General features: G+C 38.8%; 1 protein-coding gene across 1 annotated transcript in view; it reads left to right on the top strand.

The window, feature by feature from the left end:
• Positions 1 to 25,762, top strand: part of LOC124141067 (cingulin-like protein 1) — a 79,501-nt gene extending 53,739 nt beyond the window's left edge. Inside the window, exons 3-5 of the mRNA XM_046508962.2 lie at positions 6,439 to 7,961; positions 17,356 to 17,937; positions 18,522 to 25,762. Of these exons, the coding sequence (XP_046364918.2) occupies positions 6,872 to 7,961; positions 17,356 to 17,937; positions 18,522 to 18,643 (1,794 nt within the window). The 5' untranslated portion in view covers positions 6,439 to 6,871 and the 3' untranslated portion in view covers positions 18,644 to 25,762. The remainder of the gene's footprint in view (positions 1 to 6,438; positions 7,962 to 17,355; positions 17,938 to 18,521) is intronic.
• The last annotated feature ends 1,059 nt before the right edge of the window (positions 25,763 to 26,821 follow it).

Below are 26,821 nucleotides of genomic sequence, written 5' to 3'. Positions count from 1 at the left end.
TCATTTTTTATTTGTATCTAAATACATTTCGTAATGGCTACAGTCAAACTATTCCCAATTGGACTATTTGTACCCATCTCTTAAGACCTACTGTGAGTACCCAGGTAGGGTCAGGTAATCGGGGGATCGGGTACCTGGGTAGTAAATTTGGACTTGTCCCAGCCCTAGATCCTGTCATTGGTTCAGGAAAATGGCTTTAGTGGCCTAGTTAATCTAATGCACAATAATTCACTGAGTTGCATCCCTTTGTTGTGCCAGGATTCCAAAGTCACACCAATAATTATGCTTATATGTCTCAGCACCACACCCATGCTCAGGGCTTTCAAGTTGACCATGGAGGACCTGCATCACAAACTGTAGACTAGCGTCTGAAAATATCTGGTTTTGATAGAATCACACAACTATATTGAAATTGAAAAGGAGCCCCAGTGAGATGGGAGATTCTGAACAAGTGGAACATCTAGACTTCCTTCATTTAGGGCTACAGCATTACAGTAAGGGCTGGACAGAAGGGAAATTAATATGGTTAAGGGAATGTGAGACTGACTAAACTTGAGACTGTCCTCCCACACTGGGCTTTAAACACTGATACATCTGCAAACTGTTCAAAGTGTCCTTGCAATTAATCATGGCTCCCACATCATAGGATGAGTCAGAGTTAGGTTAATCAGAGACCATATACCGGTATATGGTCTCTGGGTTAATAAATTGCATTTAGAACTGCCAGTTAATTTTCCAAAATGATATAAATAAATTGGAAGTGAGTGCTTTCATGACATTTTTGATTGGTTTTTCAGCAATTCTTTTTCATTTATGTTTCCATATGTTTTCACAAGAAGAATTAGGACACACCTACTAACTGACTGCTGTTTCATGATTGGCTGGCTTATAGAATGGGCGAGGCTTGTGTTGCATTATTGCGCTGATCGTTGACAATCACATGGTATTGTTGCCTACAGTTATTTTGTGTAACTGATTATGTAAACAGCCTGGAAAGTTATTCTTGTTGAATATTTATCTATAGGAATTGACTTCAATATTTTTTTGCATTTATGGAGATAAAAACATGAAAATGGTTGTGCACACATTTGATACACTGACAGGGTTTTGCGCGACGCACAAATGTAGGGAATGGACGCAGAACAAAATTATACTGTGTTCTGAGGGACACACAAAAACATTCATTGTAACCTACATTTCATCAAGAGCAGTTATGGGTGTCAGTTGCTTCACCCTTCAACCATGACCACTGTCCACATGATCATTGATTCATTCCAGACTCTAAAGTAATTATCTAAACGTACAGTACAAGACAACATTTCATTAATTTACACGACCCTCATGTTGCCTGCAAGGACAATTAAAATTAATTATTGGAGGTCCCTAGTCTGTGTTACAAATATATCAAATACAGCCCATGCAGGTCTATAATGTTTGGCAAGTCTAGATTACTGCAGTATCTGAAAATGAAGAGAGTCTCAGGCCTCCTTTTTATTATATTTATATTAAGATAATCTAACAACTGTTTTTTTTCTGTACGATATGTTCATTTCAGATACTAGATGTTAGTCTAGGAGGTCCCCTCAACCTCCACTTTTGTAAGTCAAAGTACAACCCTGCTAAGAATATTCAGTGTAGATTAGTGCAGACTTTGAAAATAGTCCCCTGATTGACAATGAAGAGAAAACCATTTGGGGACATGTATGTACCTGCAGAATGTCATGCTTGGTTCATTTGCAGAAATTGTTGTTTCCAGCATCCTATAATTAGCCAGTTCCGTAGGAGTTGGGTACGCTACCTGTATAATTCTTCAGGTACTGTTTACTTCATCCCACCCCCGTGTCCTGGGGGATGCTTTATAGGTATTGATCTTGTATTTCATTAGTAGTGTGTTGATGAATATAATCACTCTTAATGATGCTCGATGTCTGTATGTTGGAGGATGTGGAATTGTTTGATGTACTGGAATGATGTGTATGTTGGTCAGGTGAAGGCATTCTAGTCTATACAAAGCAGGATGAACGTTCAGGACCATCTTATGGTTGTGTTAAATCCAATATGGGAGTTAATGAGTAAGTATGATTTTATGTCAGTAAAGATATCTTGCTTCTCTCAAGGCAAGATTAATGTTCAAAAACATTGTGTTAGTGGTGTTGAAACAATATTGGTGTCAGTTAGTGAGGATGAATTTAAGTCGGTGAAGGTGTTCTCGCCTTTGCAAGACAACAAGAAGGTTCAAAAACACCATTGTGATAAGAGAATATGATTTTAGCAGCAGGGGATTATGTGCAGTATAGATGCTCAGTGCCCAACACCTGTGGGAATATGCGACTAAAATGTGATCAGGGGGTTACACTGTAGCTGGGGGGCCACGGGTGGCCCAGTCGTCTAAGGCGCTGCGATTCGCTGTGCAGAGTTGCGACCCTAGAGCATGCCAGAAGCCTATGATTGTGGGCTGAACCTGGTTCGCCCCGATTATGTTTCTAGGTTTGTCAGCACAATACCCATGCTCGTGGGTTTCACTGAACTGGTAAACGTCTGAGACCTGCATGACTTCAGGCTTTCCTCCCACAATAAGCTGACACGCCGTGATTTAACTGGAATACTGTTAAAAGCGGCGTTAAACCCAACTCAGACAAACATTGTAGCTTGCTCTATCAGCTACTGGTGTTTCTGTTCCAGATTTAACTACTCACAGGCCCTCATGATAGCCAGTTCACCAACTACTTGCCTACTAACATCAAACTTTAACAACAGTGAATTGGCCGAAGTAATAACCTAAGCGCTAAAAGCACATTTCTTGTAAGACATGAATGAACAGGTATTTAAACCCTCTCCAAGCCAACCCCACAAATCATTCTTCTTCAGTGGTCATTACTGTTACATATTCTATCTTCCCAATTTAGAGGAACTGTGGTACACCACAAGGTGGCCATGACAGCTGTGTTGTTGACACCCTGGCGGAAACCCTACTTGTTTCAAGAGCCATGCCGACCACTGGGAAGACAGCTTTGTCTACAGCTTGGTGACAAAGTAGTCCTCAACCCACAATTAGCTGGCCTCCAGACAGATATATGGGTCTACCCATAATTAGTCCTTTATCTCATGACCCTGAGTCTGATAAGCACTGGTGTGTCTTCAAAGTGTCCAGTGTGGTGTGTCTGCCTGGTGGGTCCATGAGTCTTGCCTTGGGTCTCCAGTGGCTGTGTGTTGTCTGATCCATTGTCTTCATGTGACTGTCTGTTGTCTGATCCATTGTCTCCATGTGGCTGTCTGTTGTCTGATCCATTGTCTCCATGTGGCTGTCTGTTGTCTGATCCATTGTCTCCATGTGGCTCCAGTGGCTGTCTGTTGTCTGATGTCTAGGAATGATTTAGACACTGAAGTAGCCCCCTCACATTAATTTATGTGCATCATTGATCTATGGCAATTGCGATTGATCTGAAAGAAAAGAATCTTTTTAAATAGTTATTCTGAGAATTGATCTATTTTTAGAAAGTACATATATTCTGAATGTTCTTTTGTTTAATAACCAGTATCTACTCTCAGTGTAATCAAGGTAATAAATGTCATATATTTGTCCCCCGCTGCGCGAAAGCGCGAAGCGGGGGATATAGTATTCACGTCCGTCCGTACGTCCGTCCGTACGTCCGTCCGTACGTCCCACCTGTTTATTGCCGCGATATCTCAAGAACTAAACACTGGATTGTCTTCATATTTTGAACTATGGTGTATATACAGACTCCGCAGACACCAGTCGGTTTTGGTGACCTTGACCCCATTTTCAAGGTCACAGCAGGCATATCTGCTTTTGGAGTTGGAAAACGGTGTTGCCGCGATATCTCAAGAACTAATCTCTGGATTGTCTTCCTATTTGGTACTTGGGTGTATATACAGACTCCGCAGACACCAGTTGGTTTTGGTGACCTTGAGCCCATTTTCAAGGTCACAGCAGGTAAATCTGCTTTTGGAGTTGGAAAACGGTGTTGCCGCGATATCTCAAGAACTAATCGCAGGATTGTCTTAATATTTGGAACTATGGTGTATATACAGACACCGCAGACACCAGTCGGTTTTGGTGACCTTGACCCTATTTTCAAGGTCACCGCAGGCAAATCTGCTTTTGGAGTTGGAAAACGGTGTTGCCGCGATATCTCAAGAACTAATCGCTGGATTGTCTTCATATTTGGTATTTTGGTGTATATACAGGCGGGGGACATTTCGTCACTTCTGTGACAAATACTTGTTGGATTTGCTTTTCCATATCAAGTTTAGTTGATGTTTAAATAAAGACAAAACTGATGACCTTGCACTTCACTGTTCTCAAGTTTACTTTCAATGTACCTTACAGGAATGTAAATGTGTCTATTCAACAGGGTTAGATCTTTTTAAAGTCCAATTGTTTTTCGATTGCTTAGAGTTAAAAGACTGATAAAGCCTAGAACCTGCCTCATTATTACAGCTCTGTCAACAGGTTCCGTATGTATACACCACATTCAACAAATATTGCATTCAACATAGTAACAAATGGAGATTTCACTTTTCCGTGTTTAATTGGTATTTGTATCAAAATAATTCTTTTAGAAAGATTACCCCAGTTGAAATAAGTAGTTTTTGAGACCTTGAAACTTTTTATGTACTCTAGATTGTGGGTTTGAAGCCAAGATTCCCCAAAGTTATAAACGTGGAGACCTACGTCACTTCATGCTTTCCACCAACATTAGACTCATAGCTATGATGTGACTGAAATATTTTTAAAGTGGCGTTAAACCCACTCACTAATCAAGTTTTTTGGTTGCCAACATTTCAAGTGTTTCCTTTCTTTTGGAGTTTATAAGTTATAAAATTATAAGCTAAGATTATTTTTGACCAAATAAGTTCATGGCAGAAATAAGGTTGATTTAGAATAGGAGATAGACTTGAAGATAGACACAGAAACATCTTTTCTGAGCAGGACATCCCCAGGTTTGTGTGTTTCTATCGACACTGGCATGCAGGGGTTGACTTCCCTCCCATGTGTGATGCCCGTGCAACATGGCCGCCTCCTCATCTATCACACGTCTGCTCCGGGGCTGTGGGTTCATCTGGAATGTAAGGTCATTATTATCAATGTCACCCCAGGCTGATGGAGGGAACAAGTTTGATATAGTTTCATTCCTCTTGTCTTTGTTCTCATTTTTTTTTCCTGGAATGTTCCTGACGATCATGTTTCAAATATCTAACAATCAAGTGGTGTGACTTTTCCCTTCTTCAAAGTATTTCTTTTTAATGCAGCTCCAAATATTTTGTCCAGAAATGTAAAAAGAGCTGAGCTTTTTATACCTATATCAGATCAAATATTACTTCTTCTACAGCTTGGACGGGTAACTCGGGTACTCGGGTCAGGTGGGTGCTGAGTAAGAAGTGCCCACAGACTACTCGGACCTGTGGTTAGTCACGTGACATATTGTTTAATAACAAAACTCCATGATTACACTACAAGTTACTAATGTTAGCATTTCTTTCTTACTATGCACACATTCCTTCTGACTTTCATATGTTTGAATGATGATAAAACTTCTGTCAACTTCAGTGTATGCATGACTAGATCGTTATGTAGTGTACCTAAATACTTTATGCAAGGGCTCTGGTCAAACAATTCTCATTTGGACATTTTGTCCCCATCTCCTGAGACCTACAGTGGGTACCCGGGTAGGGTCGGGTAATAGGGGGATGGGTACCCGGGTAGTAAATTTGGACTCGTCCCAGCCCTAACTTCTTCATTGTTTTGGAATGGCATACTGATGGTATTAGGATTGCATGGAAAGCTGTTTGTGTACAGGGACATCTCATATTTATCCCAACTAATTCACAACTCAATTCAGGCTATTCGTTTACTTTGTTATGTTTTAGAAAACAACAACTAGTACTACTTCTATGGGAGATGATCAGATAGGAATCTATACTGAACAAGAAAAGTGATCTTTGATTTTTAGGGGATATTGGTTTGAAGTGAAGAATGAGCACACAATTTCATAAAAATATCACCAAAATTATTCATGATCCATAACTATTTTGGTTTAGGTTCAGTATAGCCTGTTCATCAGTCCTCCATATGAAAATATGCAGTGTGGATACTGGGGTCCTAGGGACCCCCTAAATTTTGAGCTTTTAACATTTTCGAAAATGACAAGGACCCCTTGATATTCATGCTTAATTTCAGACACAGAAATTGAATAAATATTATTTCAGCTGTAGTCCAAGTTTTTGGACTTGCAGACTTGATTGTGTCTATCCCTGGCTTACTGTAGTCATCTTGTTGATGTGCTTCTAACCTCTCAGAGAGTGTTCAACTGTGTGAGGAATGAGACAGTGGTCCTAAGCTGGACACATGCCCCATGTTAAGTTGTATAACATCTGCTAACATATACCTATATATTTGCTTGTGCTATATTTCAGATGTGACATTGACAGGTGGGTGTGATGTTTCCAACGGTGAATGCTTGATCTATGTCACAAGACCTGCTGGAGGAAGTACACACAGATCACATGACTTGCCTGTCGTAGGAGGGCGATGACAGCATTATGACAGTAACAGGCCTGAGAGCTAAGACGGTATGACAGTTGAAGTCTGTGCAGGAAGATGATACGTGTCTTGTGCCTCCCACTGCTAGTGAATAAAGGATTTATACACTTCACTTTCGTCCCATGACCTAGTGCCACAGTGATTGGTGTTTTTCTCAGAAGGAGGATTTGCTACAAAAAGGGGATTGTTTCCTTGTGTTTTCTTGTTGGATAGTTTGAATAGTGGACTCTGTGTGTTAAATATCCATTTTACAATGTTTGATGCTTGTGAGGTGTCATGTGATTTAAGTATGGTTGCTAGGAGACAATGATGGAGTTAAAAGTTTGGGTGGACGGGATCCAGCGAGTGGTGTGCGGAGTTACTGCAGATACCACTTGCCAGGATGTCGTCATAGCACTTGCTCATTCTATGGGCCGCACCGGTCGATTTACTCTTATCGAGAAGTGGCGTGATGTGGAAAGACCTTTGACCCCTGGAGAGCACCCTTTAAAGGTGTTGCACAAATGGGGAGAATATTCATCAGAGGTGAAACTATTTTTGTGTCAGTCTGAAACGGAAAAACTTAAACAGAGAGATCGACATAAACAACCGGACAGATTCTCACACAACTTCTCCCCGCCAAAAACACATTCGGAAAATGTCGTCAAACGCAATCTGACATTCAGTGGTGCCCACAATACTTCATCCAGTCGTTGCAGCCTTAGCCCTGCAAACTTGAAACGAGGAACTTTGTTAGAGAATGGCATCAGTCCTCGGTCATCATCTCATTCTTCAACCTCATCAACGAGGTCGTCGCCCCACCCTGTGCCAGCACCAAGACAGAACTCCCCCGGAAACCTACCGAGACCAGCACCCAGGCACTCCCCACTTCTCAATGGTCAAATACCAGCCCTACCAAGCAAACCAAGTGTTGTTCGTCAGCTACCATCCAGGTCTATAAATAACCTGTCGCCAGCCAATCACCAATTATCAGTGTCAACTTTTGACCAAAACAGGGGAAGATCACCCTCTCCAAACACATATAGACGCAATTCACCATCGCCCAATTCCTATGGGAGAGATTCCCCAATACACCATAAGCTGGATTCTTCACCCACTCGATATAGCACTTATAGTAACTTGAACACAATAACAGCAGAGGAACATACCTTAGATAGCCCAAGACATTCCCACCAGGGGAGTACAGATCTAGAGGAGTATGACTTAGACGTTAATTTTCCTGATATTTTACGGGATTCAAAGTGTCCAGAGAGGACGGCAGTGCACACGGAGTACCGACTAGATGACCCACAAAGCAATCAACCAGAACCAGAGAAGGCACGACTCTTACGTCTTGTGTCGATGCAGAAGGAAAGGTTAAAAGTACAAGAATCTCAACTGGATGTCATAGAAACTGGTGAGTAGTCTCCCCTTGAGGAAATATCAAAGCAACAAAGAACTAGATGTTGCGCATGTGTTCCATTTTTGTAAGTGGTACTTAATATTCATTCCAATTTGCCTGAAGATCTAACAGTAAGCAACAAGATGGGAGCTGCTATTTGGCATGATTTATAATTATGACAATTAGTTTCCTGGGCCCCGTTTCTCAAAGCAATCTTAGCCTTAAGGTGATCGTAAGTCCCATACTTTAACATAGGCTTACGATCATCTTAGTGCTAAGATCGCTTTGAGGAACGGGGCCCTGTAGGTTTGTTCAAAGTGTCATTTAGCAATAAATTTCAGGTTTTGTAGACAATGGTGCTGAAGCGCTATCTTCTACTTGTCGTCTGATTATTCAAAATGGTTCTAAATGGAATAAAGAATAAATTACAGATATTTAACAATCTCCTCAGTAACTTTGAGGCCACACATGTGAACTTTATATGCATGATAATGACAAAGAGAACTAAAGTAGGGAGGACAGATAGTCAACAACTGTAAAATATGCTGGAACACTTGTGATAGTACCAGGACATTCCTTCCCCAACATGAAAATATTGTTTTGAGCTAGGTGAGTTACAGAGCCCTTGTTTCTGACTTCTCGTAGCAGCTCGTAGTTAACTTTGAGTTCATTCGATTCTAATGTTATGAGGAATTGACAGTCCTTACAGACCAAACAGCTTCAGATGAATTTAATTCTAATGATGCTAATTTCATTTAGTGGACCTCAGAGACCTAGGATTAAACCCTGTGGGGATGCTGGGTTAGAATTAATCTCCAGCAAACTATTCTGGTCATAGGAGGAGACCACATGGATCAAGTGGTCAGGCTTGGGGACAATTTCAGTCCGTCCCCCCACACAATCTAATCAATGCCTGGGATAGGCCTTTGTATATCATATAAATGGCTTGAGGCGGGCTATATACATTTCTGAAATATTTGTTTTACAAGAAACCATCTTTATCAATGTCTGTGTTTACTTCTTTTGCCAAAAGCAAACAGCAAAGATGACCAGCTATTTGAGGAGAATGGTTCTGTTCATTGATTGGACAGTACAGTATGTAGAGATGTATATGGTCCCGAAATTGATCAATATTCTATTGATGTGGATGATTGATGAGCCCAATTCTCACAAAGAGGACACTTTGTGAATATAAACAAATGTGATGTGCATAAGTAAATACAACACAAAAAAACACAATAGTTGTGCCAGGCTTGAGGGTAGTGTGTGTGAACAGGAGTTGAGTGGGAGTTGTTCCGGAGCTATTAGTGGCTGGACAGGGAGTGTAGACTAGCTGTGGTACTTGACAGGGTGATGGGACTTGGTCGGGCAGTAGGATGTAGATAAACACTTGAGAAGGAATCGTTGAAGGAGATGATCATGTTTTTTCAATTTGGTCCATTGGTGTTTGAATGCTGTGGTATCAGTGTTCTTTATAATTTGCATCCTGATTAACCAGTGCTTATAGCCCTATTCTATTGTGATGTATTGTTATCTGTAACTGCCCATGGAAATCTGAGCACTTTGTTTTCATATAATAATGTTAATTTCTCGTAATTTAAAATTGTTGGTGTTTGTCAAAGCTTTTCCTCAACATATACTACTCAAAAGAAGTTAAAGAACAACCAATTCTTTCATATTACTATAGTTGGTCTGTCATGGCATGAACTGAAAGGAAGCTAAGGTGACACTTTCTTTATTTTATGTTTCACAGATTTATTCCAGCTTTTTCACACGAAAATAAAAATAAAAATAAATAGCCATGTCAATCATTTATTTATTTATATGAAAGTCATTCTGCTGTGGAGTAACTGCAGCTGGCTTCTTGAATCACTGATAGTGATGTAGACATGGAATTTATTTTTAACATTTTTTATTCTATGAGAGGGTTATATTATTATCAGGAGATATAGAAAAATTAGTAATTTTTATATATATATTACTTTTCCAGCTGCTTTTCATTAGGGGTGGTGGGCCTGTGAAACAAAAACAAAAAATATGTGGCCTAAAGAACACAGTTCTTTTGCATAACTAAAGTTAATCAGTCATGGCATGAACTGAAAAGAAGTTAAAGAACAGCTGATTCTTTCGTATTACTATAGATAATCTGTCATGGCAGGAACTGTCACAGTTGTGCAAATGTGGATGAAAGAGCATTAATAAATTTATTTCGTATTTCACTTGGATTGTCGCGACTGAAAGGAATTTCACGACAATACACATATAAGGTGTGAAGTGGTTCTGTTCATATGTGTATAACAGCATCATCCACAGCAAACATGGTAATCTGGTAGTCCTATTGGAGGAAGGGGGGAATACTTCATGATTTGTCAACTTGGCAAATATTGGCAGTTATTAGGATCAGTTGAAAAGGAAATGTACATAAGGCAGGTTGACATTATCTATTGAAATATTCCAAACTAAATAGGTAAAAAGTAGTTCCAAAATCAATATTGTAGTATTCATGTAAAGTTTGAAGAATTATTGGCACATGGACGAGATTAGATTATGGTTGTTCATAGATGTTGCAGTTGACGCAATCATAACTTACTTCATGTTGTTTGTTGTTATTTTCCAGACCAGACTTATCATAATTTTTACAAATATAAACAAAATATGTGTAAATTAAGTGCAATGTAAATTTGAAAATATGTAGTTTAACTTTATTTTTGTTGAAAACACATTTCAAGAGCATTCTTTTTGGCACACTTGCCTTAAGAAATCTGCAGAACAATCTATTAAATTGGTATGATCTTTCAATAGAACTGTGATGACTTTGGCAGCTACAACAAACACTCGGCTTTCCGGGGAAAGGTTGTATTCTCTTATTACATGTCAATACACTCAGTCAAGTGTAGTCGGCAGCCATGTGGTCTGCTAGCGCACAACACACACTTCCGGCGCTGTTACACGTGCGCACTCATTTATATAGAGACATCGTATGGATAAAGCGAGTGACTGGTTATATGATACTAAAACGCTACAAGAACACTTGACAGTTTAGGGTAACTATTTAGGCAAATAGAATACCTGACACTTTTATTGGATTATTATTCATGCAACTAATAATACTGGTCAGGTTGTTGTTACCCATGTGGAAGGTATCGATAAAAGTAATTGATTTGCCATAAATCAACTACTGTCTCTATGGTCCTACACAGACACACACAGACACACACACAGGCACACACGCAGGCACACACACACAGAGAGACAGACAGACACCGAACACAGACACATTGTAAGCTTAAAAAAGAGAAAAAAATGTTTCTCGGGCATTGGCATCACTTTAAATCTTATGCATCAATCATTTTTATTGCGTATAAAGATAGTATTTTGCTCATTTCCTTGTCATTTGGAGCTTACTCTGTTATCCATAAAATGACATGCTTGACAACTGACATCATATGTAGCATTGTTTAAGGGCCAAGTTGCATGTGTGCCCAGTTGTGTATGGGCCGTATTCTTGGTGGGAAAGAAGTAAGAAGTGTTAAAGGGCTGAGACAAGTCCAAATTTTCTACCCGGATACCCACCCATCCATTACCAGACCCTACCCAGGTACCTGTTGTAGGTTTCAAGAAATAGGTACAAAATGTCTGATTGGGAATTGTTTTAAATACACATGCAAAACGATCTGGTCATGCATACACTGAAGTTGACTGAAGCTTTATCATTATAGAAACATATGAAAGCCGGAGGGAATGTGTGCCTAGTCAGAAAGAAATGCGAACATTAGTGACTTGTAGTGTAACCATGGAGTTCTAGATAAATTTTGTCATGAAACAATATATCACATGACTAACTATGGGTCCGGGTAGTCTGGTGGGTACCCGGGTCCTACTCAGAACCCACCCCACCCAAGTTACCCGTCCCTGCCATAGAAGTGTGCATCACTTTTGTTTTCACTGAGCCATTGAAATAAAGTCCTACAACCCTCTTCAGTTTTGAGAAAAATTGGTAGCCCAAGAAGAATTTAAAAAATGTATGCTGCCTTACCTAGTTTAACAACTTTTGATATATAAACGTTTTACATGAACATATTTATTTTCAATTTTATCAATTCTGGATAGAATTTAAAATATGAAAGAATGAAAATCATCCAATTCATCAATGTTGAGGATAAGTCACAATCTCTTTTCCTCTTCAGCTTGATAATGCCAACTTTATGCAAATTTTAACAGTATAACCTTCACATGTGATTTGATATTCTGTTGGGGATGGTATTACTGTAATTTAAGACTACACTGACACAGCCCATTGAGGCATACATGCTACGACCATTGTCATATTTTGTCTGAACAATTCGTTCAATTATTCAGTTGTTAATCCAATTGGATGTTAAAGGCAATGGTTACTCGACCTTGGCAGTGATGTTTCATGTTTGATGAGAGGCCGTGATCAGGTTTGAGACATGTTAGTTCATGTTATTACGGCTGTATGAAGAATACCTAGTCTGTCTCACAGTCCCTGAACCACAGTAGTTTCCCTTCCGCCGATCCCTTACTGTAATGCTATAGCCCTAAATAAAGCAAGTCTACATTTTCCACAGGTTCTGAATCTCACTGGGGCTCCTTCCTAATTTAAATGAAGTTGTTTGGTTCTGTCTAAGTTTTATATTTCCTTTTAAACCAGACCCATTCATTTTCTAGTTAAGCTGCCTTTCCTGGTCAATATGTGAAGGTGTAGGAGGCAATAGTACGACAAAGGTTAAGTTTAACATTCATTCCTCCAACTAATGTTAAAAATAAATTTTAAGAAAATAGAATCAAAGGTTTGTGAAAAAAGTCACATATTATTGTATTTATCTATACAACACAACAATTATAAATTGTAACTTTTTTTTCAAGAATTAACGAAAGATAGCCTAAATATGTTCAAACATGAAATTATAGTCAAACATCTAGTCTCTGAAATGAAAATATTTTACAGAAAAAAGGCAGTTGTTAAATTATCTTTATTATATGTAATAAAAGAAGCTCAGAGACTTTCTTCATTTTCAGAGCCTGCAGTAATGTAGACTTGCCAACTATTATAGACTTGCATGGGATGTATGACAGATTGATGAAATTGTGTTGGTCTGGCTAGGTAGATCATGTTGATGAACAAGGCCTATATGTAGCAGCTCTTGGGGGAACAAGCTGGAACAGATGGGTATCAGTGAGCTCTCATACATTCTTCATGTCCCTATCTGAAGCCTTTATCTATTATACATTCTTATTCCCAGCTTTGTCACATGAACTATGAATAATTCATTTCCTGGGGAAGAAACAGAATAGTCAATCTGTGAATGGGTTTTGTTATTAGAGGTTTCCTCCGTGTACAATGCATGGTTGATCGTAAAGGTCTTAATGTCAGCCAAGATTTTGTAACATTTTATGTTATATTTCTAATTATTGGTGATTTTATTGTTCGAGGACAATCTATTGAGAGGTTCTACTGAGGTTCAGAAGTGTTCACACTAGGGGTCTGTGGCAGGCATTTTGTTCAAAACACACATCTTGAATTAAATGCTTTCGTAAGTGATTTATAATCTATAATTACCAAAGTTATTCAAGATGTTCAAGATGCAATGTCTTTGTTTGAAGTCCTAAGTCACCTCTATACCAGTGCCTGTTAGCTTCACCAAAGAGGTAAACATCTGAGACCTGCATCACTCCAGGTTTTTCTCCAGTGTATAACAACTGAAATACCATGACTAATGTTCAAAGTGGCGTTAAACTAAACCGACACACTCACTCATGACAAGGATATCAAATATTCATGATATGCTTTCAGAAAGTATTGATAAGAATACTGTCAGTATTTCTTCCTTCAAATTTAACTCCAATATACTGCCAGAAACACTCTTTTAAGGACGTTCAAAGTATACAAAATTAACTAAATGTCACACATTTTTGGGGTGAGTTTATACCAGGTAACATTGTGTTGACCTGGTAGAGTTACTGTATGAAGCCAGGGTTGGGCTGGTTTAGGTTGCAGTGACTGAAAGTGTGTGAGTGAGTGAGTTGGGTTTAGCGCCGCTTTTAACAGTATTCCAGTTATATCATGGTGTGTCAGTTTAATGTAGGAGGAAAGCCCGAAGTGATGCAGGTCTCAGACGTTTACCACTTCGGTGAAACCCACGAGCATGGGTATGGTGCTGACAAACCTAGAAACATATTCAGGGCGAACCGGGATTCGAACCCACAATCATAGGTTTCTGGCGTGTCCAAGGGACGCAACTCTGCACACCGATTCACAGCTCCTTAGACGACTGGGCAACCCGTGCCCCTGAAAGTGTAATGCCACTTACCGGGGTAGGCCTTACGTAGATTTTTGCTTGGTTTGCGGATCCATCATCCCTAAAAATCCAAATTAATTCCCTCTGACAATAATAATTATCCAAGGGATTTTTATATGACTGATAAAGAATATTTTCCAAAAAGGAATCGCCAATACAATTTTAGATTTATGACATTTAAAAGGACCCCAAGATAAAAAAACAAACATTATCACCGAAGAATCCAAATCAGACTTTAGATGATTAAAAAAATTCTGTACTGTGCATTTTATTTTAGTTTGGTTTTTTTCTGACCTACCAACCCAATTTTTTACTCTCAAAATCTGTTTATAGACCAAGAAAAAGGTCTGGCCTCATGTACGGAAACATACCTCCTCCCTGATACAATGGCAGTTCCATTCCGTGTAGTTACACCTGTATTCACCATGATCAGCTTCAGATTCATTGCCCCTTTTCATGATGTCCTTGTTGCTGTCAGTCAAGGTGACATAGCACAACAATACAACCGTTTGTATTGAAACAATGTTGACCTTTCATTACCATCAAGATTGGCACAACTAATTATAGGGCTTTGACTGTTAGGGGCCTAAAATGACTGAGTGACATTTCGTTGATGTTAAATTGGGCAAAGTAGTTAGCAGTGATGTTTGGACTTCACTGTGTTGATTTGATAATTGTGTGTGTGACTGAGCATTGTAATAACTAGGATTTGAATTGCTGTTAGTTAGGTGTGAAACATGTGGATGAACTCTCAGTGCATAGCAGTTGCCCATGACCTAATTGTTGATGACATTACAAGTTATACATTGATGAAAAATTTGAATGTCAATATACAACACTTATTCAGCACTGGAGTCACTATCTATAGTTTCTCTGAATATAATAGTCTTTCACGCAGACCTATGGACAAAATTACAAAATAAATCCAACTCAAGTCTAGAAAGATTTGGTAAGTCTAGATTGCCATACAGTCTAAGCATTGATCTGGGCTCCATTTGGATTATATGCTTTTACATAACATATCTTTACTTCGAGGACTAAATGTTAGTCTGTGTATGTAATGAAACACAAGCAATGTCACAAGTTAATGCCTGCAGTCTGGGACTTGCGGCAGGAGTCCTGTGTCTAGTAAACTTGTTTACAGGATCGGAAACAAAGCTATTAATACGGGTGTTATGATCTGCCGACTTCATGTATCAATATGTATCATGATACTTAAGTTTTGATATGATACATATCGCATTACTTAATTTGCAACGATTGTGTGTGACATTCTTCTCCATTCAGACGAGCTAGCAAGGTCGTTCAAACAGTTTGTGTTCTCACATGACAAGTTAATAAATCACTCATCCCCTACGCCCCCCATGAATTCGAAGTGGGCAGTAGGGATGGGTGCTGCCAGTCAGTCCCTCCATGTGCTCCATTTTTCAGTCTCATTGATGAAACTCTGCATCTCGTATGAATCAAACACATGCTGAACTGGTGCCTTTTCATGTTTAGGTGACATTGGTACAATGTGGGAAGCCCATTATTGGTGTCTCCCACCATTGCTGGAATATTGCTAAAAGCGGTGTAAAACCATACTCATTCACACATGTTGAGTTATTTCTGAAAAAAAATATTTTTGTGTTTCCGTGGCAACAAACCAAGTACAGGTTACTTTTATTACCAGAGTGTAGCTTGACAACCAGAAGGGTTGTAGTGTTCATTTCTGGATAATATATTCACGAGAACGGAACTGTCATGCTATTTGGGACTTTCTACAGATAGAAACTGTGAACCATGTCTGAGAACCGTTAGCCTAATTACCTCATTATGACATTTGACAAAGGAACTTGAACAAGATATATGGTAAATGGTGAAAAATACCACAAACCACAATTTACAAGTGGCACCAGAACCAGCCTACTTCCTTGCCGTTAGTTCAATAAATCTTTCAGTGACTGCATTCAGGCCAAATTTCCAGTGAACTTGTTCTGGAGTTACCTCCCTTTCTCCATGTATAACTTTTTGAAAGTCGTTACAGGAATGTGCCAGATTGAATAAAATTACAACTGCTTATTATCAAGCTTATGGGGAAGTGACATTCACCAATTTCAGTGATGGCTCAAAAGTATTCTCTTGTTGGCACACTTAAATTCCAAAGTGCACGTGATGGTCTCACACAGCGACCCCCCCCCCCCCCAGGAATCTGTACTTTACTTAGAAAGTGTAATCCCAAATATAACATTTGTTACATTTGACCACTTTCTAAATGGCATTGTGTGTTCATGCACACCTGAACACCTTAATGAGTGCCTGCAGTTCACTTGAATACAAAACCATTTCTATCCCTGTTCGCCTCCTCCCCTGTCTCCCCCTGCATCATCACCTAACATCAGTAGGCTTGTGAAGACATTATTGTGCAGAATGAGACAAACGTTTCATTGTTAAATAAGGAGACTTTAGTTCAGTCCAGTGTATGTAACAGTTTTCATGATCTGCCAACACCATTGTAGTTTTTTCATGATTAAAACATTGCATGTTGACATCAGTTCTTTATTGTATTTCAAGGAATTCAGTGCATTCATGACCACATGGCATGTTTCATGAATGTTTTACAGATGAATTTAAGAAATGTAATCAATATACTAGCCACGTACACATAGCAGATATTTTTGTTTGTTTGTTATTTTGTTTTGTTTGATGTTTGAGTTTTAAGAGATGTGGCACGCAATATGTGAAGTGCAAAGATTATATGTTTGGGATATGTTTTAGGGAAAATAGTATATGTTTACATTGATTGTCCTGTCTGTCGAATACATGTACACCTCTGAGTTACATGAGAACCTCTTCTTAAGTATATTAATTGCCTTGAAACAAAGGAATTAATGAAATATTGTTTGGTGGATTCAGATGTGGAACTAATCGCCCATCGTTCTCATGCCTTGTAAAGACCTTTTTCACAAGAATATATGTTCAAGCTTTCATGGAAAATATATGAATATTTTTTAAGCCAATTCTTGAAAAGTTGTATCCATAAAAACACTCACTCACTCATATGTAAATTCCTCACTGTCTGAAATGTGACCTGATTAATCTGTTTACAGAGATTGTGTCGCTGGAAGAGAAGGAGAGCGAGTATGAGAATGACTTTCATAAGTTGACAAATGACCTTGTTCAGTTGGAGCAGAGGGAACATGAAGATGAAGTCGAATTAACTGAGATTTCATCAATTCAGTGGATAGATGTTCTTGATGTTGCACAGAAAACTGAAAAGCGTCTTCATGGTGAGATGAGCGATCTCAAAGTGAGACTGGCTGAGCTAGAGACTCAGCTGTCATCGCAGCAGGCACGATTGACGGAGTTGGATGGAGAGGTTGTGACAGCGCAGAAAGCAAGAGAAGAACGAGAGAAAGAAGCAGAACGATTGAGACAGGCAAAAGAGACCCAGTGTAAGTCAGACATGGAAGGAGTGAACAAGGAACTTCAGAAGGTGGAGGACGAACAGGAGAAGGGAAAGAAGGAACTGGAGGAGTTGGAAGGAGAGATTGCCAAAGTGGAAAAGTTGCTCAAAGTGAAAGAGACCGAGTTTGAAGATCTTGAGGGAGATCTGAAACAGGTCAACTTGCAAGAGTTTGGTACTCAGTCTCTATCCCCAACTCATGGCAAGTCAGCAGACAGTGGAGAGAGTAAGTTGAATCTCAGGTGCTGGACACTGAGTAAAGATGGTCTTAGCGGGAAGCTTAAGGAACAGTTAGGTAGCCTCATGGTTAATGTGACTTGTAATGCCATAGTCTTGAGTTTGATTCCCCACATGGCCTTGATTTGGTGGGAATATTGAATATAGCAATCCAACTCACTTATGAGTGAGAAGCATGTGGCACAGTCTATGCCCTAAAACCCGACCTCATGTCTGTTTCATGACTTAGTTTGAACTCACTATGTTCATAAGAGGAGCTAGTACGAATGCAAATACATACACATATCTAATGTAGACTAACATTTAGTTCCAGATATACAGTTATATGTGAGGTTAAGTTCTGGTATAAATAATTTGATAAAGAAATTGTCAAGTATAAAGGCCTTGTCAAGTCCTCTTGATTTCAAGAGCTGAAAAGGGCACGTGTCTTGACTAAGTGCTGAGATGGGATTAGTATATGCTGCTGGAGCTGAAAATGGGATGAGAATGGGATGGGGGTGATTCTTTATTAAATGAATGCTCTGGGATCTGTAAGAGAGACCCATATCTAATATTGCCTGTTTCTCCTTCCAGCTGTGTTGAAGATCCTGGAGGGGCGCCTCTCCCCCCGCCCGTCCATCAGCCCCAGCACCCCCACACAGCAGGCCTTCATCAACGCCCTGGCCAGCAAGAACCCCAACGGAGTCTGGGTGTAGTAGTCCCTGGAACTCACAAGGGATGCAATACCACTACTGCTTGGTATGAGTGTTGCCTCTAGCATTGCATGCACTGCTACACATGCAGGAGTCAAGCATGGGAGTCCCTGTTGTCATGCACGGGAGTCCCTGTTGTCAAGCATGGGAGTCCCTGTTATCATGCATGGGAGTCCCTGTTGTCAAGCATGGGAGTCCCTGTTGTCATGCACTGATAACAAGGAAGTGCAGTTCCTCACAAGTCTAGTGCTAAGGGTTTATTCTAAGTTACCAAGTGTACATTGCATTCCCATGGGCGCCATACAAACATTGCAGTACTTGCTGTGAAGTGCTGAACCTATGGCAGCACCATGCCTGCAATAGGACCTGTAGATGTACAGGTTCCACAATGTGATCATAGCTGTAGGAGTGATGGGAGCCTGGTACTATACATGAACTGATGATAGTCGGAGCAGATGCGTTGTGGATTGGGCTGTCATCACGACTCTTCCAGTCCCTCCCTGATGTGGGGGATAAACAACTGGTGGAGGCTGCGGTTGTTGTTGCTCATTCATCAGTGACAATGAGCTCAATCATCAGAGATCATCATCAGAGATCAACAGAGATCATCATCAGAGATCAACAGAGATTATTCAGTAGTGATTCTTTAAAGAACATTCAGAGGAGATTCAATGCAAATCATCAACAGAGATTACTCATAAGAGGTTCTACTGAGATCCTTCAAAGAGATTCAACAGAGATCATTTAATTAGAGTTCCTTAGAAATAATTCATCAGTGATTCACAAAATACCCAAGAGAGTGTACAGACTTACCTTTCTGTGCGGAGGTAATGGGACCCTAACACATACTTCAGTATCTTCTTCATCACTGTCATACAATCTTACCCAAGACTTGCGTTTGTCTATTTTACCTATATCTGCTCCTGCCTCAAGTGGGGAACATGGTTGCCTGCCCTTCGACCCGGCCTCTAAGCATGATGGGTAAAAGTTTTACCGTAAAACTATCTTACAACTGGTTGTGAACTATACCTACGCTCATTAACAATATGTTACACCTGGGATACATCTGTATGAATTGTTATCCACTATGTGACTAACACAGAGGGGCCTATTTTTGTATCTTGTTGCAGATGAAGTGATATATATGGAGTATGAGTGGTGTGAAAAGGAGCCATTTGTTGGAGATACCATTGAATATGACTTAAAAGCATTTATTTTCAATTTTGTGTCTTCATATGAGCAAGGTAGGATGGGTGTCGACATTTTCAGCATGTAATTAGTATGCATCATACAGTAAGAGATAGTGGAAGCCTTTGCACAAACTGCTATTGGTGCTAACGCTATTATAAGTTTTTGTCTTATGAAAGGAGATACTTTGTAGTTTGGGCATTTATGGACTGTGATTGCAAACTTTGACTTTTTTGTTAATATGAACATTTGAAAAATAGCCTATTGTTTCAGTGCATATAGCGAGTGGAATTGAAAATCTTCAAAATATCATTCTGAGAATTGTCTTGTATCATTTAAGCAAGTCAAATTTGACCAATTATTACAACTATTTTTCTTTTGATTATGGTTTAATAATCAAATTATAAATCATTAATATATCATCAGAAAAATGTAAAGGTTTACATTTTGAATTTTGCACAAGAAATTAAAGGAGTTAATTATTTTTGGGTAGTTGATGAGAACAGCATAGTTATTGTATCATGAAGTTGTGAATGGAAGGCTTACCCTCACAGATGACTTGATTTGGCTACTGCAGCCAAGGGCAGCTTTTCTTAGTTTACCTAAATCTTTCTTCAACTTGTTTCCAAAGTGCTAACAGTTTATGAAATATTCAGATTGTTTTGCATCATAACGACAGGACGCTGAACTTTTATATGACTTGCCCATATTATTATCATGTCCCCTGTGCCAGATATATCAATGTCAAAGAAAACACTGCATTTCAATTCATTCAACTTCTAAACATTCCTATTGAATGAGCCTCGTGTCAAATATGATATATTCCATCAGAACACGTGTTGACCAAAAAACATCATCGCAGATTACTTTTCTCCATTAACTGGTACCATTTCCAGCCTTATTGCTAAAAGTGGTGTAAAACCATACTCACTCACCCACCCACAGTCGGAAGTTGGCTGTTTTGATCAAAGCCAATTTTGTTGTCATCTATGTACAAATACAGTGAAATCCTGCATGTTTTCACTGTTTGGTTTGAAACCGAACTTTCGAGATTATCAATGTTTGCAATGTCTACCTGATACAAAGGGGCATAACTCCAAACAGTGGTTTGTTGAGGCCAGACTATTTTTTCAGATTTTCATCCCCATGCCTCACTAAGAGTTTCTTGTCCCCTGTGTTCTTTCCCTTGCCCATTTCTTGATGAAATACACCATATGTACGTAGTTCTACCAAACATCCCTGCCTAATATGAATCACATCTATCTACAGTTAATATGTACACAATAGCCTTGTAAAATGTAAAATATCATTCAAAGAAAGTAAATAAACCTACATATGGGATGGTGTGAAATAGGAGAGGACATAATTTGGGGAGACCAACTCCATTTGTAATTGTATTTACATCAAATATTTTATTTTTTTTTTGTCTCAAAGATTTAATTCAATAATTTATTTCAAGTCGCAAGAGAAGTCAAGAATCTCGACTAATGAATCTGGTGATTCTGAGAATGTTTGTTTGTTTGTTTGTAATGTCAATGACCATGCATTCTTTGCTGATGGGGTTAGGTACTGCACCGGCACCAATGTTGACTTAACAGGTTTCTATTTCTGTTGTAAACTGAATTGTCTTTCTTGATGACCTTGACCTGTGACACTCTTGTCATGCACACTAAATGACCAAGTTAAGGGGGATTGTGTTAGAATTCATAAGTAGTGTAGACTTATCGCTAGCTTCTGACGAAAAATGTTATTTGAATATTGACATAATAGCCGAAAATATGATCTCACGTTAAATAGTTAAAAATATTATGATGTGGATATTTGTGATAAATTTGTTATTTATCAAATTCTGGAAACCTTAAAAATTCAGTGCTTATGAAGATATATGTTTTTATATCAATAGCAGATGAAACATGTGATGTAGCAGTATAAAGCGAGTTCAATTCAAGGAGTGTATTTGTAGCGACAGATCGGTCAAAGGGGGGTAACTCATGTAGTTGTTTGAGTAAAACTTTTAAACAGCTTTATTGACCATTAATGAGAGTTTCTTTGAAACCAGCATCATTACTGTCAGTTTAGACTAGAAACCAGTCCTGTTTTGCTGACATGCATTTTGTATCCTTAGCTCAATTTAAATTGTTTTAATCTTTTTAATAAGTTTCCAATGTCCATGATCCTATTGTGACAAATAAGCAAGTCATTTTATAGCATTTTACTTAATTGTACATAAAACAAATCTTTGCTGTTTACATGATATTGTTATCTCTACTTAGGAATAAAAAGTGTCTCAGATGTAAAACAAGGGTTGACATGTTGGAGTTTATACTCCCGTGTGTACATACACTCCACATGTTTCTGTATATGGTTGAGCTACTCCCCCAAACCGTGATAATCAAAGCTGAACTTTGTATACCCTAATCTCTTAAATTTGTGAATAAAAGTCTCATGGTTCGATGGAAAGTAGTCAACACAAAACTTCTAAATCTTTTAAGAAAAATCTCTGTAGTTGCACAAATAGCTTACTTTATTTACGCCAAAGTTTACATTTTGGAAATTTAATTTTGATAGTGCTAAGATTTTATGAACATAAGGAATCAAGTGTGTCTGTTTATTAACATAACTTCTTCAGGGCCCTATTCAAGAAAGAAATCTTAGCGCGAAGACTATCATAGAGCCATACTGTAAGATAGACATATGCCAATCGTAGCACTAAGATCGCTCTGTGGAAAGTGGCTCAGCATTATATTCACTATTTGTCTGTCAACTCTGTATTTGCCCGTTCTAACTATCAGCTGTTTTTACAGGATTACTTCAATGTTTTATATATTTGTAGCTTCCAGTGAAAATTATTTTGTCTATAGAGATGATTTTTTTATATTTTATTTGTTTACGTGTGCATTTGTATTGATATTACCAGCTTGGCCAAGATCAAACCTATTTATCATATATTTATGTCATCATCAAGACAACTTGTACAAGGGATTCTCCAAACTGACATCTAATACTCTCCCATACTCACCAGTACTTTTCACTGTGTGCTATAGATACGCTAGCTGAGAAACATATTGACAAACATTTAGCAGAAGGGACATTCTATGAGGCAGGACCAGTTTATTTTGTTTAGTGGATGAGGTTTACTGCAAAGATAAAGACCCAATTAATTTACAAATGTAGTGTTTGCTTGAAAAATAGGACTTTTAACAACTTTTTAACTTTGCTCAAGTTGGCATTTTGACCAGAAAAATCACCTAAACAAGAAATTGTATCAATCTGGCCTATTTATTAAAATATAGTTCGTGATTCATGAATGGGATCTTTGTACAGGTTGTCATTCCTTGGTTGTGTTTCTAGTCGAGACCTCTGCTCTTTAGATTAGTACCTCCCCTAGTGAGAAATGTGATACTTGTTTGTTTCAACACGGAGAAATAGGTTGTAGTGTATGATGCTTGGCACTGGTGTTGAGCCTGTCGTGATCAGTGTGACGAGGATGCTGTTTCCAGTAAGAGATACCCTGTTTAGGGTGGTGGGGAGGATGGACCTGTGATCCCCGATGGCACTTCTCACTGACCCTGTACCTGCTGGTCCTAGGTACAAATCCCAAATTGAACCCGATTATGTTCCTTGGTCTGTCAGCACCGATTCCTTGCTTGTGGATTTCACCATTGTGGTAAATGGCCTGCTGTATTTTGGGCTCTCCTTTCACTTCAAGCTTCGACCAGCTTCAGCAGCATTCACTCATGCTATTGTGCATCATTGTCAGTGCTTGTTGAATACTAAGTTGTTGAAAGAATGAGGGAATTAGGATGTGTTCATCATGACAAGCTCGAATCAGCCAAACACCAGCAACATCGATCTCAATCTGTTCAACATTCATCAGACCAAAGAAACAGATTTCATATTCCAGAATAAGGTGAATGTTTTGTGAAATTATCACCAGGTACATGTATCAACTGTCCATATATACACAATTGTTTTCACATTTTGATCATTGGCTCTGATTTTGTATGTAATTTGTACCCAGATTTAACTTATAACAAATACTACACAGAATGTCGTTAAGAGAAAAGGGGCAGCTATACTTGGGAACCTATAGGGTTGCTTCACTTGCCTGTTCCATGCCAGAGAGGACAGTGAATGCTGTGAGATATTTTATGAGTGTTTCAATGAATGTTGCATTGTCATGAAAGTTTGTTTCAGCAAGGAATATTTGTTCAGCAAGGTTTGTATCAGTAGAAAAAGGATTTTAAACAGCATCAGTGTCTTACAGCAACCCCAAAGTGCCTAATGTAGATAGTCTGTGTTAACTTATATTCTTTCAACAAGATGAACCTATGCTATGTGCAGGATATTGTAGATAACACTGATAGAGCTACTGACTCTGTATATATGCTTAGGACAAATTTATGGCTACAGTGATGTGCTAAACATTTGGTATTTGGGTTTGGATTCATTTACCCTTAAGACTGCATGCTGCAATGGAAAAAGATTTTTGTTTTGAGTAATAAATGTGTATGGGTTTTTAGAATATCAAAACCAACAATTTGAGTACCTTTCTTGAAACATTCAAATCGAAATCCTATGTTTACCAATCTAGAATAAAGATTTTGTATAAATTTAAAAAAACTTGAAAAAATATACTTTTGTTTTAGAAAAAATAAGTTATGTTGTTTATATAGAAGGTTGTTCCTTACATATCAGGATGTACATCCCCATTCAATAAATATTCCTTAGTGAGGAGGCTACTTCAGTTTTAGGAGCATTTGCAGTCTTAGGGTAGTATCTTCTGTTGAAATGGTAAACATTTAAAAATATTCTATTGTATTTCCTTTGTTAAACTGCATTGAAAGGAGATGAAATTTTGGCTCAGACAAATATTGACTGTACTGTAGGAAGCAGAGTATTGACCATGTTGTACAGTCATGTAATTGTGAGGTAACTTGTACCAGATTAAGACAGGCTTTGAAAAAACAATGTTGTCTTTGAGAAAGTAGTTTGAGAATGATAATCTGTGATAACAAATTACTGCTTGAGAAAATACAAGAATTCTAATGATGGAGTTAGGATTGTTAACTCTTGCGTTATTGGTACTTAAGGAACAATGTAGACATGCCACCTTCAAGATGTAAGTTTGTTTGTCTTTTGTACTAAATGGACTTATATCAGTATATTAGAATATGGTGTGGGTTTGAATCACAGTTCGCCCCGATTATGTTTCTAGGTTTGTCAGCACCATACATACTCTTGCTTGTGGGTTTCACCAAAGTGGTTAAGTCTTAGACATGCATCACTTGGGGCTTTCCTCCCACAGTAAGCTGACATGCCCTGTTGTAACTGGAATACTGTTTACAGCAGCATTAAAATCTACTCACTCATAGGAGGCTGCAGTCAGGGCTGTTTCTAGGAGGGGGAGGGTTTTTCCACAGGATGGAGGCAATTATGACACAAAATCCTCCTAATCTTGACAAATGGTATCACGTTCCTGTGACAAAAGCATGTATTAAAGCACTGGGCCTTACCACAATTGAACTAGAGAATGTGTATACAGCAAAACCTTATTCAATCTCAATTATTCCTGGTACTCCTTTTTTCAGCAAAATCATCCAGACTATATAAGTTCTGTATGCATTTTAATATCACTTTGGTTAGAACTAGACCTTCCAATTGTCCAGAAAGCAGAGTTTCACTGTTCCAGATGTGTGAAGCTGGGGGCATGCATATTGGCTGTCTTGTAGATTGATCAGTTAGGTTGTTGTGAAGGGTGGACAGTTCCAGTGTTTAATGTTATGAAGCAGATGATGTTGAGATGGATTTTCCTGTGTAAATATGGTGACTATAAGGGGCTGTCCACTAAACAGAGGGTTTGTGCAATGTAGCTATGCGCTCACAGACCATTGTCAATATGATTTCATTGTAATAAAAATCCCTTCTTTGTTACAAATGGACTTGTCTTAGTTTTTTACAATTTTAAATCTTTGGAGAAATCTGTTTTGCATTGCCAGGGAATGGGTTGCCCTATGGCCTGGTGCTGCAATCACTGTGTAGAGTTGTGTCCCTTAGTCATGCCAGGAACTGATTATGATTAGGTTTGAGTATGTGACCTTTTGATTATCAACACCCATGTGAGTGAGTGGGCTTTTAACAAAGTTCTAAAGCTTTATCACCTTTGGGACGACTCCCCCATTAACTTTTCTGTGATGTAATTGAAATAAATATCCCCTTGAGTAGTGAGTGACAGGAGCTGATGAATGTTGATGATTTTTGGTTGGTTGGTTGGTTTGTTGTTGTACGCCGCACTCAGCAATATTCCAGCTATATGACGGCGGTCTGTAAATAATCCAGTCTGGACCAGACAGTCCAGGGACTGATATCATGAGCATCGATCCATGCAATTGGGATCGATGACATGCATCAACCAAGTCATCGAGCCTGACCACCAAATCCTGTTAGTTGCCTTTACGACAAGTATAGTCGCCTTTTAACAAAATAACAATTGTTGAAGGTATGATGGATAGCCTCCTGTAAGCATTCACATATTTAAGCCATATCAAACTGAGATGAACCTCAAGAGTCTTGACCAGGCACACCACGTCGACTGAATGCATCAGCAAGGATCTAAGGCATCTCTCATGATGCCACTTTTCAATCACTCAATTGCAAGTCCCGAGCCTGAGCCTGTTCTTTCCACAGCTATTGGACCCAGTTAAATATTCTGACCCAGACCTTTGGGTGGTCACTCACATGACATAAACATTGTCTTTCCTGTTATCTCTGTTCTTCTATGTGTAAATTAGATCAATAGAGAGAAAGCTGTTGATTGTAAACTCCGTCATCTTTACCTCCGCCACAGAGAGAATTATTTGGCGGACGAGCCGAATGTTGTCAGGGCATCTTAAAATCTTAGGTTTCAGGAAGCGTCGTAAAATATAAACGTTTGCCGCTCCGAATTCAGGTAGAGCGGATCATGTGTTAAATGTCTCGTGGATAAACGAATAA

The sequence above is a fragment of the Haliotis rufescens genome, unplaced genomic scaffold, assembly GCF_023055435.1.
Source record: "Haliotis rufescens isolate VD_foot unplaced genomic scaffold, xgHalRufe1.0.p SCAF_6, whole genome shotgun sequence".
In the NCBI taxonomy this organism is placed as follows: domain Eukaryota; kingdom Metazoa; phylum Mollusca; class Gastropoda; order Lepetellida; family Haliotidae; genus Haliotis; species Haliotis rufescens.
This window is presented reverse-complemented; position numbering and strand designations above follow the sequence as displayed.